Source organism: Oreochromis aureus, linkage group 7 (assembly GCF_013358895.1).
Source record: "Oreochromis aureus strain Israel breed Guangdong linkage group 7, ZZ_aureus, whole genome shotgun sequence".
In the NCBI taxonomy this organism is placed as follows: Eukaryota; Metazoa; Chordata; class Actinopteri; order Cichliformes; family Cichlidae; genus Oreochromis; species Oreochromis aureus.
The window spans coordinates 3,953,712-3,969,012 of record NC_052948.1 but is presented as its reverse complement, the minus strand read 5'-3'; the positions used below and the strand labels follow the sequence as shown (position 1 = coordinate 3,969,012).

General features: G+C 41.1%; 1 protein-coding gene across 6 annotated transcripts in view; it reads left to right on the top strand.

Moving 5' to 3' along the window:
* The window catches only part of srgap1a (SLIT-ROBO Rho GTPase activating protein 1a), a 78,688-nt gene that overhangs the window by 47,412 nt on the left and 15,975 nt on the right, over positions 1-15,301 (top strand). For 3 of the 6 annotated variants that reach the window (XM_039614710.1, XM_039614709.1, XM_039614713.1), the window contains exons 5-15: positions 75-254; positions 891-1,019; positions 3,303-3,524; positions 3,988-4,089; positions 7,757-7,954; positions 8,474-8,558; positions 9,508-9,535; positions 10,711-10,816; positions 12,640-12,700; positions 13,286-13,363; positions 13,518-13,652. In XM_039614710.1, the coding sequence (XP_039470644.1) occupies positions 75-254; positions 891-1,019; positions 3,303-3,524; positions 3,988-4,089; positions 7,757-7,954; positions 8,474-8,558; positions 9,508-9,535; positions 10,711-10,816; positions 12,640-12,700; positions 13,286-13,363; positions 13,518-13,652 (1,324 nt within the window). Of the gene's footprint in view, positions 1-74; positions 255-890; positions 1,020-3,302; positions 3,525-3,987; positions 4,090-7,756; positions 7,955-8,473; positions 8,559-9,507; positions 9,536-10,710; positions 11,531-12,639; positions 12,701-13,285; positions 13,364-13,517; positions 13,653-15,301 lie in introns of those variants that run through there. The other 3 variants (XM_039614712.1, XM_039614711.1, XR_005613752.1) reach the window with 2 other exon arrangements.

Sequence of the window (15,301 nt, the reverse complement as noted above, 5' to 3'; positions counted from 1 at the left end):
AAGGCCCACAGGCTGTTGCCTTTCTTGTTTTTTCTGGTCTTGAAATAAAATAATGCCTTTTCCTTCCTGTCCAGGTGATGAAGACGTATCACATGTACCACTCGGAGAGCATCAGCGCTGAGAGCAAGCTGAAGGAGGCTGAGAAGCAAGAAGAAAAGCAGATTGGCAGGGGTGATCCTGTCTTCAGCATTCGAATGGAGGAAAAATACCAGAGGCGCAGCTCTGTGAAGAAAATTGAGAAGATGAAAGAGAAGGTAAGATGCCAGGTGTTAAAGGCAGTAAAAGCCAGTAATTGCGCTATAAAAGACAAAAAAATAACTGTTCAGTATTGAAAAAGTTATCGGAGTTAAGGAAAAGGCTCACCCAGGCTTTGTTTTCTTAGAACAGGCCTGTTGTCTGTTAAATCTCTGTGGCAAATGAGTCCAGGCAACTGATTTTTTTATAACACAAGTTTTCCAGGAATGCTTTTGGGAAGTCTTAAAATATGGGTGATCTGGAGTGTGTGAATCAGAGCCTAGTGCAGTGGTCAGCGCATGTTGACTAACAGCCTCATGCTTGTCTGCTGAAGAGGAAGTGCAAGTTAAAAACTTCTGTCCCACACTGAGGTGTCCAAGTTGAAACCAAGGCCACAGCCTGGTTTTAGTTTATTTTTTCCATACTTTTCCATACTTGTTCCTTTTTATGCCAGAATGTAACTTATTTATCCTCTAACGTTGCCTAAAATGTTTTGTTTTGACAGTAATCTAGTCCCAGCACTGTGACTCGCAGTGCGTGCGGAGACATGAAAGCATAATCACTTGTCAAAAGGCAAATCTTCACTCATTAAATTCACCGTCTCGCTCGCTCTGTTGTTGTCTGTTTCTCATTCTTGCTTCTAATTCTCTCATCAGCGTCAAGCCAAGTACTCCGAGAACAAGCTGAAGTCGATCAAAGCGCGGAACGAGTACCTGCTGACGCTGGAAGCCACAAACTCATCCGTTTACAAATACTACATCCACGACTTGTCGGACTTAATTGATGTAAGTATGAAACCACAGGATTTTGGCAGTCGTGTTGTGAGCCAGCTTCTTCTTCTTCTGCAAACACTTTTTTTGCCTCAAGTGAGATTGAGGAAAATATTAATAATCAGAACACACACGTTTTAAGAGGTGGCCCAAAATATGTTTTGTTTTGTTTTGTTTTGTTACTTTCCAATGCAGATTTTAGGAGACACTGATACTGGTTGGTACATATGATGATGATGAAATGTATTTTCCCAGAATAATTTTATATGGAAAATTTGGCAATTAAATGTCTATTCACAATTAATCAAAAGCATTCTTGCGCAACAACAGAACTCAACAGAGTGCCTGCACTGCAGATGTCTCTGCATTCATTTTTGGCCTCCTGAAATTTTCTTTGGCTGATGCAGATTAAACTGCCAAAATGGTATTTAACATACTGATTTATTGTCCAAACAATCAGTGTGTGCATCAATTCTTTTATTTGTCCTGAAAAACAATGCCAGGAATAAGCACCAAATCAGTACTATTGTTGTTAAGTTGATAATAAGTGTGCTCCACCACAGTAACGGTGTGGATAGGTTATTTAATGATACCAGGCTGCTTTAGGATAGTTCGATTATGGAGATGATTACCCAACCTTACTCACTACTTCACCCTTCTTTATAGACATTGGCCCCCCACCCCCTCCAATCCCAAAAAAGATTTTCTCATCTTTGTTTGAGCTTCTTATGCAGAAGACCAATTACTGCTCAGGGGCTTTTTCTCTGACCTTCAGAAGAAAGACTGATGACTTTAGCAGCTGTGCTTAATGTAAGAGTTCTGGACACTAGACTGTGGGATGGAAATTATAGTGCAGGACCAAATTAAAGCAGCTTTATTAACTTTGGGGACGAAAGCTATTCTTTCCTCCTACCATACTCTATCATTATTGAAATCCTATGTATAATATTTAGTTATACATTATGTAACAGCTATTTTTCACATGTTTCAGATTGGTTGAATAAAGGGGGCTTTTTTTATATTAAAGATGATTGTTACGTAAGCTGATCATGTTGTTTTTCTTTGTTTTGCTTTATACAATACAGATATATATGACTTATTCACAGTTTTATTACCTGGGTCATTTCTTTTTTCTTTTTTTTTTGAGAGACAGATAAACTTACTGCACCACTTTCTGTCGCGTTTCTAAGGAAACAGGAGATGGCTGGGATTTTGGCAAGTGTTTGGGTTTTTATATTCCAGACAGGACTGAAGGAGAGAAGAGAGAGAAATGCAACCTCTATTCAGCAGCATGCTGTGCGCTGAAATTACCCCTCTCCCTGCTTTGCTCAGAAGCCTTCACATCTCACCAGGGTGTGTGTGTGTGTGTGTGTGTGTGTGTGTGTGTACGCGTGTGTGTGTACGTGATTGTGTGAGAGATGCTCTCTGCGTGAGTTTGTGTGCAGGCTCACAAGCATTTGTTTATTGATGAAGAGACTTTTTATAGTGAAAAACAAAGTGAACAAGCAGGCTGGTTGTAGCATCGTGTTTGACAGTTGTTCAGGCCATTTTGTGTTTCTCTGCGTGGAACTCTCGGTGGGTGCTGTTGTTAGAAGTGACCTTGGCAAATCAGATCCCGGAGGTACCGCTCGAGTCGTGCAACACAGAGGCAATACTTTTGGCTCAGAAGGTGATGTCATTTAGTCTATTTTTTAACCATAAAATGTAGCCAGTTATTGGTCATTTATTTTTCCATATAAAATTGAGAGTTGGTCTTCACTTTTAACAAGGAGAATTTAAAAAAAAAAATTTTTTATTCCATTCATGGTTTATAATTTACAGCATCTAAATAAAAATAAGCACAGCAAAATATTAGTAACACAAATTCACTCTTTGTTGGTATTACACACCAGGTCTGTGCAAATAAACTACTTTCTCTACTTGTCATTGGTTTGCTATTGCTACTATCGCTAAGGGTGGCCTTTTCACTTTCATCGAGTGCTCCTTTGCATCACAGTCTGGATTTACAGAAACCACTTTGAAATGCATTTGTCACACTTGGAATCAACTGCAGGCCTCTTTATCTGCTTAACATGTGAAGAAATAACCAACGTGGCTAAGTAACAATAATCTTTGGGTGAATTATTCAGTTACTTTTTTGCCAAAGGTTGAGTGTAAAGTTGATGAATAATAATAACTAAATGATTTTGTTTAACCCCCTTAAATTAAAGCTGAAAGTCTAAACTTCATAATAATCAGCCATAATTGATAAAAGCCATTTACTAATCTGCCTTTTTTTCTTTCTTTTTTTCCATCCAGTGCTGTGATTTGGGTTACCATGCCAGTCTGAATCGTGCCCTGCGGACTTACCTGTCTGCCGAATACAACTTGGAGACGTCACGCCACGAGGGTCTTGACATCATCGAAAATGCAGTGGACAGTTTAGATCCACGAAGTGACCGACAGAGGTTCATGGAGATGTACCCTACGGCCTTCTGTCCACCAGCAAAATTTGAGTTCCAGCCTCACATGGGAGACGAAGTATGTGGTGCAGCTGGATTATATCTAATAAGTGGTGCAAATATACCGAATACCTTTGAGCTTAATTTTGAAAAATAAAAATATCTCAGCCTTAACAAGGTCAGATATTCAGTGGCTTAAGTGCAGCTTTTTATTGCGTATGGGCTGCTGGATCAGGTTTTATGGGGTACTGAAATTAACAAATCATGTGTTATTACTTCCCCTGAAGTCATGAAGCTCAACATGTGTTAGGGATTTTACTGTTTGGCTGGCACTCTGCTGATAGCGTGTCTGTTTACTAGCTGTTTTTGCGTCGGTGTCTGCATTCATTTGGGAGAAGTCACTGTGGTTTGCCTTGCAATTGGAAAAAGAATTTGGATGCCTACATCCTGTTTAAATTTAGAGCTTACGTGACCTTGTTCCTCTGATAGCTTGAAATTTCAGGTTCTTGGTCAGTGATGCTGTGATTTGTCTGTTTTTCCAGGTATGTCAGATCTCAGTGCAGCCACCAGTGAATGGGGAGCTTATACTGAGGTTCCAGCAGCTGCAGTCTCGCATTGCTACTCTGAAGATTGAAAATGAAGAGGTAAAATGGGGGCAAGAAAAATGGAAATCGCAATCCGGGTGTTTGTGTTGCAGGGGATTTAGTTGCGTCAAACATGTCTCAGTTTTGTTGTCTGCCTGAGATTTGGCAGCTTTGTTATGTGTTGATTTGTTGGATGCACGGTGCTGACAGTGAATTAAAGATACTCAGCAAAGTTAACTTTAGCCAGAAGTCATCCAAGGTGAGATAAAAAGTAGTTATAGATGAGCTGTGTTACAAACTGTGTTTTTTCTTCTTGCTCATGCCCTGAAGGTAGTCTCTGAAATCCTCTCTGTGAAGCCTGTCTTTTTGCTCCCACCTGTGCTGCATTGACATTGTAGGTGCTTCTTTGCTTCTCAGGCTCTTTTGTTTTAATGCATCTGCAGCATGCTTGAGTAAATTTACATTTTGTTTTCTTGAAAATGGAGAAGAAAGGCTTTTTGTTGGTTCAGAGTGCAGTCACCTCCATCGGGCTGTTACTTTGTATCACGTCTGACCTGCTTCTCCTTTCTGCTTCTCTCCCTCCACATCGCTGCACTTTCTTCTTTTATCCTTTTACAAAGACGCACACAGGAGCAGGCCTCACATCTGCATTCATCATGATTTTATATTCCCTTTGATCAGATTGTCAAATCTTTAGTTAAACAGACGTCTAAACTATACGTCTACAGGAATGAACTATGAGTGCAGAATAACAGTATGTGCGGCTTATTTGAATATGCTAAATATGAAACTTTAATAATTGAATGTGTGTGTGTGTGTATACACATATACCCCACATCATTAGAAGAAAATATCAGTCAGTCAATGGTGAAAATGATCCTCAGTCACAGCTTACTTACTGTGACTCAGATTGTGGTGTTTCATGCAGTATAACCAGACAAGTCTGAGTCCTGTTGGCGTCATCACAGTTTGTCTGCAGTACGTATAGTGTTTAATCAACTGTGCATATACTTGTGACTGTGTGTGTGGTTGAAAAGCCCCGGTTGCTTCATGCCCTTGTCCTCCTGCCTCGCTGAAGCGGATGTCCTGGTGGGTCAAAATTGGAGGGCGCCGCTGCCTCATGTTAGGATCACCAGATGGCCTCTCTTCCTGGGCATGACGTGCCAGATACATCCTTGGAAAATGAACTTTCTAAGCACTGTGGCGACCTACAAGCTTGACTGTTAAACGTACAAGGGAGAAGGAGCGTCTGTCTTTATCTGGACAGGAAAAACTACAGGGCAGTGCTTCATAGAGAAGTGCAGCTGCTTCCTCAAACCTCTTTGGCTCCCGTGAAGTGGTGAAAGAAAACATTGCTGAATAATTCACTCTGCATTGGCACTGGATAGAATGCAACACAGGGAGAAGGACGCTGGATTTCACTTTTATTTAGGCGTAGGGCTTAGCATAATCCTGCTGGATTTCTTTCATCAAAAAAGTCATTTCTCTAAGGACATAATTTCATTTCTCCTCATCAGTCAGTCGGGGTGATTTGTCTTTTTGCAGACTTAATAATCTGCCCATTTAGATCTCATTTGCCTCTGCATGACCCAGTGCTCACACAGACTAATTTTCCTCCTCTGATTTCTGTCGTCTTCTCCTGCAAATACACAAGCACACTTAATGGTTATTCTCAAGATGTTTCACACTAAACCCTGGCAATCTAACAGCATCATCTTTGCAGGGAGTGTTTGTTTTTCCTCCAGATAAATATCAAGGAAGCACATCAAAGCCTGTGTGTGTGCTCATAGCGGAAGATCAGCAAATTACACACTTACTGTACTGCAGGGTCTGTTGAAAGCTGTGGACAGTCTGACTTCTGATGACGGATGTAGGATTAACTAGGAGTGGTGCGCTTCCCTGCAGAATAAACCTTTATTCCACTTTTTTGCGACTGGAATTATTTTTTGCTTTTAACAGTGCTGAAGTTAAGTGCAGTTTAGATAATGTTGGCTACTTGCTTACTTTTGAAATGTCCATATCAAACTATAGAGAACACTTGATTTATGGTTTATAATTTACGGATTAACACACATATCCACCGAGTCTCTCTAAGAGCTCTGCTGTAACTGAGCCCTGCACCGAACACTGGTAACTATCCGTCTGCTGAATAATGGATAAACTCAACAACTTTTTCACTAGGAGCAGTTCTATCACACATGCATGGCTCTTGTCTTCATGATGACAGCTGGGCCTCTCGCCTCCATGGTGCCACTCTGAATGAGGCTGCCAGGAACACGGGGAGAGGGAACTCAAACACACTCAGAGTGTAACCAACGACTGCATGTTAGAAGTTACCTGTCATTGTGTGAATTTGCCTTTTTAGTCATTTGAAAGGTTCACTTTAGTGAATCTAGCATTTCATGTTCCGTGCGTGCGTGTCTGCGTGTTTCCTTTCCTTCATGAAAGGTGGGATAACTCTGTAACTACATCCATTCTGTGTGCCCGAGCATGTGTGTCAGCGCCGTAATTCATCACAGCAACACATGAAAGCTGAAAAGTCTTCTTTGGTTTTCAGGGCGACTCTTTTTTTTCTTCTTCTTTGAAGGTGAAATGAGTCACGGGTCAGGCAGTTTAAAAGAAACAAGCCACAATCCACAGTTGTCTCAGTGTGTATAATTGTTACACGAGGAATTCGCCTTGTTCTTTCATTACCTCTGAGGTTGCGCTCACTAAATAACTGACAAATGGGGTCACTACCTTTTGAGTTGGGGTCATTCTGATCATTAAGGATAATCAAGAGGAATTTCAGCTGCATTACTTTCAGGGTCCCATTGACCTGTTCGTTCCCCGCCTTTTTAAAATCTCAATAATTGAACTGACATGGTGAGTGTCTCCGTGAAATGCTGCGATAAAGGTTTCACTGAATTTTTCCAGGGAAGTGGTTGCTGGTGGGTTTTTGTTTGTGTTTTTGTTGTTGTTGTTTGCATCAGCTTTGTGGCTTTTCCACATCAGTGATTCATGTTCACACTTAACACACTTCAGTTCACACTTCAGTTTAGTCTCTTGACTATGCCTCCCTGTCTGCCTCCTTTACTTTTTCCCTGTTTATATTTGCTCTGTTAGTCCATACACTGCAAGTGCCTTGATCCCTTCTATATATATATTTACATTTGGGATTAAACATGTGCCAAAATGGCCAGTTTTTACCCCTGGATGTGTGTGTGCGTGTCTTTAACTTTTATGGGACTTATCTACTTTCTCATTTGAATGTCACATATTGTGTCATCTTATGTCATAATATTATGGGCACAGTTATGCCCTGCGGCTCTTGCAGCACTGGTCGAACATCTTTCACACTAAGTGGTGGGGCATGCTTGGCCAAGTCCTGGTGTTTATAAGCTCCGAGAGAAGAACTGTTGACAGGGAAGACGTGGTTATGAAAATGAATCTTAAAAGCCTACAGCTCAATCTGGCATTTCCATCTGACACTGTTCACCTCTGCACCCCGTGAGTGTGTACAACATGATAAATGAGTCACTTTGAATGGATTTTTTTATTTTAGGGAACATTCACCTCGTCAGAAACCACCTGAATTTTAAAGTGTGTCATGGGATAGAGAGTGATTTTCAGGGAATGTGATGAAGTGAGTTTCTGTGTATACTGAGATGGTAACATAGTGATACTGAAGAGATGACATCAGGCTTTTATGCAGGCAGCTTTTTCTCACCTTCTCTACTTTTCACAGATCAAAAAGACATCAGAGGCAACCCTGACCACCATCCAGGACATGGTGACCATTGAAGACTACGATGTGTCTGAGTGCTTCCACCACAGCCGGTCCACCGAATCAGTCAAGTCCACAGTGTCAGAGACGTACCTCAGCAAGCCCAGCATCGCCAAGAGGAGAGCCAACCAGCAAGAGACGGAGCAGTTCTACTTCATGGTGAGTGCAGAGATGAGGTCTGCTGCGAGTTAGCGAAAGTAATGACTTTAAAAATGTATTTTTAATGTAGAAAACAGAAATAAATATCAAATCCATTCTCTCTGTAATGCAGCTTTACTTTTTATTGTTGCTTTTTTTTTTTCTAAAGGAGAGACAAAAGATTTTATCCTGTCTTATCATAAACCCCAGAATCTATATAATCAATCTTAGAACATGTAGTCAAAGCTTTTATGTATATCTGAGTATCCTTGATATTTGGGTTGTAGGTGATGTTTAACTTATGCACATCATTCCTATGAAATCTTTGATCAGCTGGCAGAGGAGTAACTGTCCCAGGATATTTCCATTCTGTAAAGCCAGCTGCAGTCCAGGGATGGACATGCTCTGATAAGGGCTTCTAAAAGGGGCACTTAACACGTCCTTTTGCCCTTGGCTGCTTCATCATAGACTGCCGTCTTAAGAGTGGGTGCTCTCGCCGGTGCTCAGGGCTGCTGTGTAATTACTCTAAATTCTCCACAGAAATTCCGTGAGTTTTTGGAAGGCAGCAATCTCATCTCCAAACTGCAGGCCAAGCACGACTTGCTGAAGAGGGCACTTGGTGAAGGTACGTTCACGACCCCGTATTTACCCTTAGACTCTACACTGTATTGTACTTGCGCTTAATTCATACCTTGAAATGGGAAATGTTCAACCAGCCAAAATGACTTATTAGCCCCAGTCAATATCCAAACATCTATTGTAACAAATAATTGTGTACTTTACTGAATTCCATTATATTGGGCAGTCCACCTTGAGCAAATTCAGTCTATTCTACGGCAAACTTCCCATTGTTTGTTTGCTTTTGTCACCAGTCAAAGCTCTTAGATTGTAATCTGGTTTTAAAGCAGGCAAGTCAGAGCCGAGGGGGAATTATGAACTTGTATTATTCATCTTATGATTGATTTGCTCGAAACCTAATGGCCTGCCCTGTATAAGAACAGGCCCCCCTTGTTCTACACTGGTAGGATCTCCTAAAGGGCTCAGCTTGTATTTGTCAGTTCGTTGTTCTAACAGGCAGTCCCGGTGGTCTCCTTCAAATTCGACACTGAATGATTAATGGAGCCTTAAGTTAAGAGGAAGAAAAAACCCTCCTGTTTCTCCCACATGCTACTTAGTCATTTTGGTGTCTGCATGAAGTACAGTTTGAGTCACCCAAAAATTTGAGTGTCTTCCTGTTATGCGAAACCATTTGGTAGTTATTTTTGCTTCATCTTCTTTTACTTGTTTTAAACTTAGCTCTGTGCATTGTGTGCGTGTGCATGCACCCATCTGTGTCCTGTTAGATGTTGGAACTATATTTTGATGTAACTGTCTCGGCACAGGTTATAATAGTATGTGGAAAAACAGTGTGTATGGGTTTCTGTTGGATTGCTCAAAAGGCCAGTGGTTGTGAGCAGATGGTAAATGCTTTGTTAGCCATATGCACAATTCACTGCAGGGACTGCAGTGATGAGTCTTGGCATGTCCACCCAACTAACTTCTTGTCACATCTTGTCTCTTTTCTCATATCTCAGGCCACCGAGCTGAATACATGACCACAAGGTAAAGTAGACACATCAGCACCTGTGCATATTCACTTCCCTTTCAACAGCAACCGAAACATCAGGACGGTTTTTCTTTTCACAGCAACTTCTGTAGTTAAATAACTTTGCCTGTTATACTAGTTTTATATATTATGATATTTCTATCGGTAAGTTCTAGGACCTCTCTTCCTGTGATGCACATGGGTGGACACCATATACTGGGAGACCAGCAGGAATCGGTGACAGCTGATGGCATTGATGAAGTCGGACACACAATAAAATGAAAGGCTGAGATGGAGACAGGTTGAAAGGGTATTGCAGTAGTAGACATGGGCCGGTTTAAGCAATTTAAAGAGATTTGTCGCTTTCGACTGATGTTGGCTGGCTGTTATCAGCAGATAATATGCTTAATTTGATGAAAGGAACCATATTTAGTGACTAGTAACTCAACAAGGAATAGACGTTTAATTTGAACTTGCCTCTTGAAGCAAGAACATTTACTTTACCCTTATATTTTTCCAGAGGAAGGGTCACAGTTTCAAACTAAAGAATTTCTTATGTGTACCGTTGAGCAAAATGAGCAAGTGTTTTGATTACTAATAATGATATTAATTATGAGTAATTTTGATCTTCTAGCTTATCGTCAAAATTTGATTTTGGTCAAACGACGTAAGACAGATGTGTCCTCATGTGCTCTGCAGAGTTTGATGGGTTTTGTCACTGTTTTTAACATCTTCAGGCCTTTTCACCAAAAAGGTTTTTAACACTATGACTGAACAGCAAAGGGAACCCAAGTCATGGATTCATTTCACCTCAGTCCTCCAGATCTCAAGAACAGCATTGCATCACACACACACTAACTAAAAGGGACTGTCACCTGCAGGCTCTGTCACGAGGTGCATGCTGACACATACAAAGCTCCCAGTGGGTCTGGCATTTCTCTGGCCTGTTTGTGGAGGATTAAAAAAAAAAGGCTATAAAGAAAATGTTATTTCATGGGTTTCAGCTGTGTTTGACAAAATAGCCTTATTCATCCGTCCAGACATCATCTGGAGTTGAAAGGTTTTGAAGATTAGTCATCCTCCTCTTCAGTTCAGGTTTTGAAAGGACATAAAGGTGATGGGAGGGTACGTGCAAAGAGGGAAACCACAAAATGCATTGTTTGCCTTTTCTGATTCATTCTTTGTGTTCTAGACATCCCAATGGGCCGTACAGAACCCTCACTGGCACCCGGCGGGCTAGACCCCGCTCTGTTTTTAATGTTAGGTTATTTAATGGCAATTTGGAGTCATTTATCAAGGTACTGATTGCCAGTCTCCCGCTTGACTTTTCACCTTCTCCTATCCGTTTTCTATTTCCCTCTGGCTTTCTGGTCATTTTGGTGGGTTCCCCCGTAAGCGTCTTAGCTTTGATCATCATTTACCAACAACAAAACATGAACATTTGTGCTAAGATGGATTCTGGAAACCTTCCTCATGAGTCAGCGAGCTCTGGCGGTCTGCTTCTCAGATGTGTGGGGTGGTGGCATTGATAGATTTGGAGGGCAGCAGGAGGAAGGGAACAGCAGTTGGAAGGATAAATGTTTGCCTCCATTGGCTCCCCTGACTCACTGCTGACCTGGCATCACTGAGCTGCTCTGGCAGGAGATATTCTCTCCTCCGCTTCCAGAGTAAGAGCAGAGGCCAGTGAAAACAGCAGGATAGATGGCAGTCAGGGAGTGGATGCCAAACTGATAAGGTGTGCTGCCCCCCTCCTCCGGCCTCTTCACTGCCTCTCGCCGGTGGCCGTGTCGAGTCCTGCCTGATCCTGTCCAGTTCCTGCTGTTTTGTTATGGGTTTGATGCCAGCACAGAGTGGAATGTAACGCTCTCTTAGTAAAAGCTTTGGTGGGAAGCTGCTGAGGTGCTAATCTGAATCTTGCTTTTTTTTCCCCCTTTTTCCATCTCTGATCATCTCCGACTCTTGCAACATTTCTCTTTAGCCGTGGACGACGGAACTCACACACTCGACATCAGGTAGAAACTCTGAGGCATGTTGGGGGGGCCCGTGCTGCTTACCTTTTCTCATTTCCTGTATCTATTCTGTACTAACAAATTATTTACCTGCGACTTGGACAGACTGAGTTGAAGGTTACAGCTGTAGTTTCAGTTGTCTGTGCAAATGTCTATTCCTTATAGATCAAAATCAGTCTCTCATATCCAAAGGCATTACATAATCTAGCAGCACCCAGACTTGTGCCTCAACCCTCACTGCTGCGCTCCAACCATAGCTAGTCGATTTTAGTATGGCTGTTGTGTTTGGGCTCATTGTATACCCCTGAGGGCTGTAAACAGATCCACTGTATCATTAAAAGCATGTACCGAGTCCCCGTCCAGCAGTGATTTACAAGAGGAGCCAGCACACAGGCAGAAGGAGAGTTGAGTGCACATCTAAGTGCTCTTATCTTGCCATTTTAGGCCCGAACTTCATATCGAGTCTGTGCCCTTTTGGATAAGCTCTTGTTAATTTAAGCACAGCTCTTGATTGTTTGCATAAAAAAAAGACATAAGCCTTGTTTAAGCACATTTCAATTGGCCTGCGGTGTTGCTATTCCAGTTGGTTAGTGATTTTTGTATACTTTGTGATAATCTACGACATCCATGACACTGAGTTATTATGGGAGACTGAGCATGAGCAAAGGAATAGCTGTGAGGTCAAGTCAGTCTGTCTTAATAAGATCACACACACTTTGTATTTAAACTTACCAGCTTCACTTACACTGGGTGTGCATGATTATATTCTTTTAACATGGTGTTGACTGGCTCCTATTGGGCCGCAATCAATACATTGAACCGGTCAGCAGTCTGCATGCACCAGATATGCATAAAGAAAACACAAAAGTGAGACACTTGTTTTAATTGATTAGATTTTGGCTAAATTATCTCCTCAAAATGTGATATAACCCTGTTTATTACATATTTTTTACACAATTTTCATTTTATGTGTTAATGAAGAAAAACAAGGACATTATAAACCAGTAATTTTTTTTTTTTGTAATGAATCACTGCAAGAAATTTAGTGTTGGTTAGGCTCTTATACATGTAACAAAATGATGATTTACTCATTATCTGACTTTTCTTCAAAGGACTCTGGACAAGCTATTCCTCGTGTGGTTGAAAGTTGTATTCGCTACATAAATTTGTATGGTGAGTGGTATACTGTCAGCTGTTATTGTGTTACATTAGTTGCTGTATTTATACCTTCTTTGAAGTCTTCTTATAAACCAACCTTCTTAGGTTTATCTAGTGTGGGAGAAAGTAACACTTTCACAGATGCAGATGTTCGAGTTTCAGTTTATTCCATGGAAATATGCATATTCCGTCCTGTTTATCTTTTTGCAGTCTCTTCTACTGAAATTCCCATACATATTGTGAGACAGAAACCTCCCACTTGTATGACTGATGAGTTTAAATATTACTTACTAAAGCAGATTTATAAAGACTCTGAAAGAATCTTAATGTTAAGCATTGGAAGGTGTGACTGTAGATAACATCCTCTGCATCTTATCTGGCAGCCAACTGATGACACTCAGAGATAAATTAAAAAAAATGTTGCAGGCTAGTTACAGTACCTTTTGCAATATTGCTTAGTAATTATTATCATTATGTGTCGTTTTGGGCTATTTTTTTTTCTCATTTGTATGACCACAGGTGGATTTAAGCTCATGAGTTGGTCTTCTGCTTTTCTTTGCTTCCTTATCCCCTTTCTTTGTTTTGTTTTTCCCTGTACAGGCCTCCAGCACCAAGGAATATTTCGTGTATCTGGATCTCAGCTGGAAGTCAATGACATCAAGAACTCATTTGAGAGAGGTACCAGGGTTCTGTTACCACTATAAAAGATGCTCGTCAACAGCTTGATCTCTTCTATATTTGTTTGCAATTTTAATTTTAATTAGGTATATGTCACCTAAAATGATTCAATAAAATAAATCCAACTTGACCTGCTCGCTTCTCTTTATTTTAGGAAATGACCCTCTGGCAGACGATGAGAATAACCATGACATCAATTCGGTGGCTGGTGTTCTCAAACTGTACTTCCGGGGTCTGGAGAACCCACTTTTCCCCAAAGAGAGGTTCAATGAGCTGCTCTCGTGCATCAGTAAGAACATATTTTTGTGTATTATCAGTCAGTCGCTTTTTTTTCTTTCTTGTTGTTGATTGTAACAAGTTTTATTTATTTACTTACTTATTTTAAATACTTTGCATTACAGTGAAGAGCATATTTGTCTAATTTAGATGGATTTAGATCCTGGTGATTTTATTGTCTTGTGGCTAATTAACTAAAGACCTAAAATTAGCTCTCACATCCTCTGTCTTTACACTGTAGCCTTGGGGGGGCGATGGTTGTATATATTCGATAATGAAAGTTTGAACATTTTGGGATATTCCTTGTAGTCTTGCTTGAACCCTTTGTCATTCTGAAGTCTGAACAATGACTTGCGTTTTGTGGGTCCTGCTCTGCTGTGTTTGGTTGAGCTCTGAGCCGGATCGGATCTGTTGTGAGCGGCACAAAGCTGACCATAGAGTTTTGGTGGAATGTTAAATGTTCGCAGCCCTGGGCTGAATCTGCAGTGGAGTCCTCACAAGAATGGTCACATTGTGAATTTGTCTGAATCGATTCACAGTTCAGTCAGCTCTTTGTATGGCCTATTCAGATCTTTAATGACACTGCATTACATCACATCAGCTCTGTTAAAGAACAATTGAATATACACAGAGTCACATGGACATCGTGTGCGCCCTGATGCCTCGTGCGACTCTGCGTGAGTGCGTGTGTGCCCCGTGTATTTGTGTGTGTTCTTTGTGTACTCGCAAGTGTGTGAAGTGTGTCCTCTTGAGTTTCTTGGGTCTACTGTCGTTTACACATTTGTGCTGGATGAGTGATGGGGATTCCCTGTTTACATTTCCCAGCTCTGCATGCCAGTGATTGCAGTGTGGGCTGAGCGCCCAGCAGGCTCCATATATAAACCTTATTCCCATATGGAGCAGCTCAGACCAGCTACGAGATCATTTAACTGCTCTCAGTTGACTGTTTCATTTTCACCGCAGCGGTGCACTGCGGCTTGTCATATCTTTCTTTTCGGAATTTGCGGTAAGAATGCTTCGCGAGGATGTGCTTGCACACATGTGATGTATAAGTCTGCATTCGAATAGATCTTTAAATAGCAGCTTCTGAAGTGCTTGAGAGCCTCACAGAATCCTAGTTAGGTATTCATGAAAAATGAAATACATCACAAGTATCCCAGAAGCCCAAATCCCAGATGGCACACAGTGGCTGGAGGGTGACATGGCTATTTTTAGCAGCACAGCCCCAGCTTAGCTGGGTAAAACAGCCTGCTTCAGGTGCCACACTGGGACAAACATAATAGTAACGAAGGACAGAAAGGTCGACATTCTCCAGTAAAGCACAATATTTTTCCTCTGTGAAAATGATAATAAAGACTTTGATGAAGAAAGCTGCTCTTTTTTTCAAAAGTAAGCAAAATGTGCATGTGACAGAGTGCCTACTTTCACTTCTTCTTCCTCTTATTTTATGAGAGAATCGGGTGATAAACCAAAGTTGTGGTGAGGGTAATTACCAGAGTCAACATATCACCTGTGGCCACGAGGACTATACAATTAAACTTCTGTACCCGTTCAAATATTTAATGTTTCTAAAAAGTATTTGGTCGAATTTATATCTTTAGACTTGAGAGTATGTGGATATCGTCGATAGATTACACAAGTGTAAGCCCCAGGTATCTACTC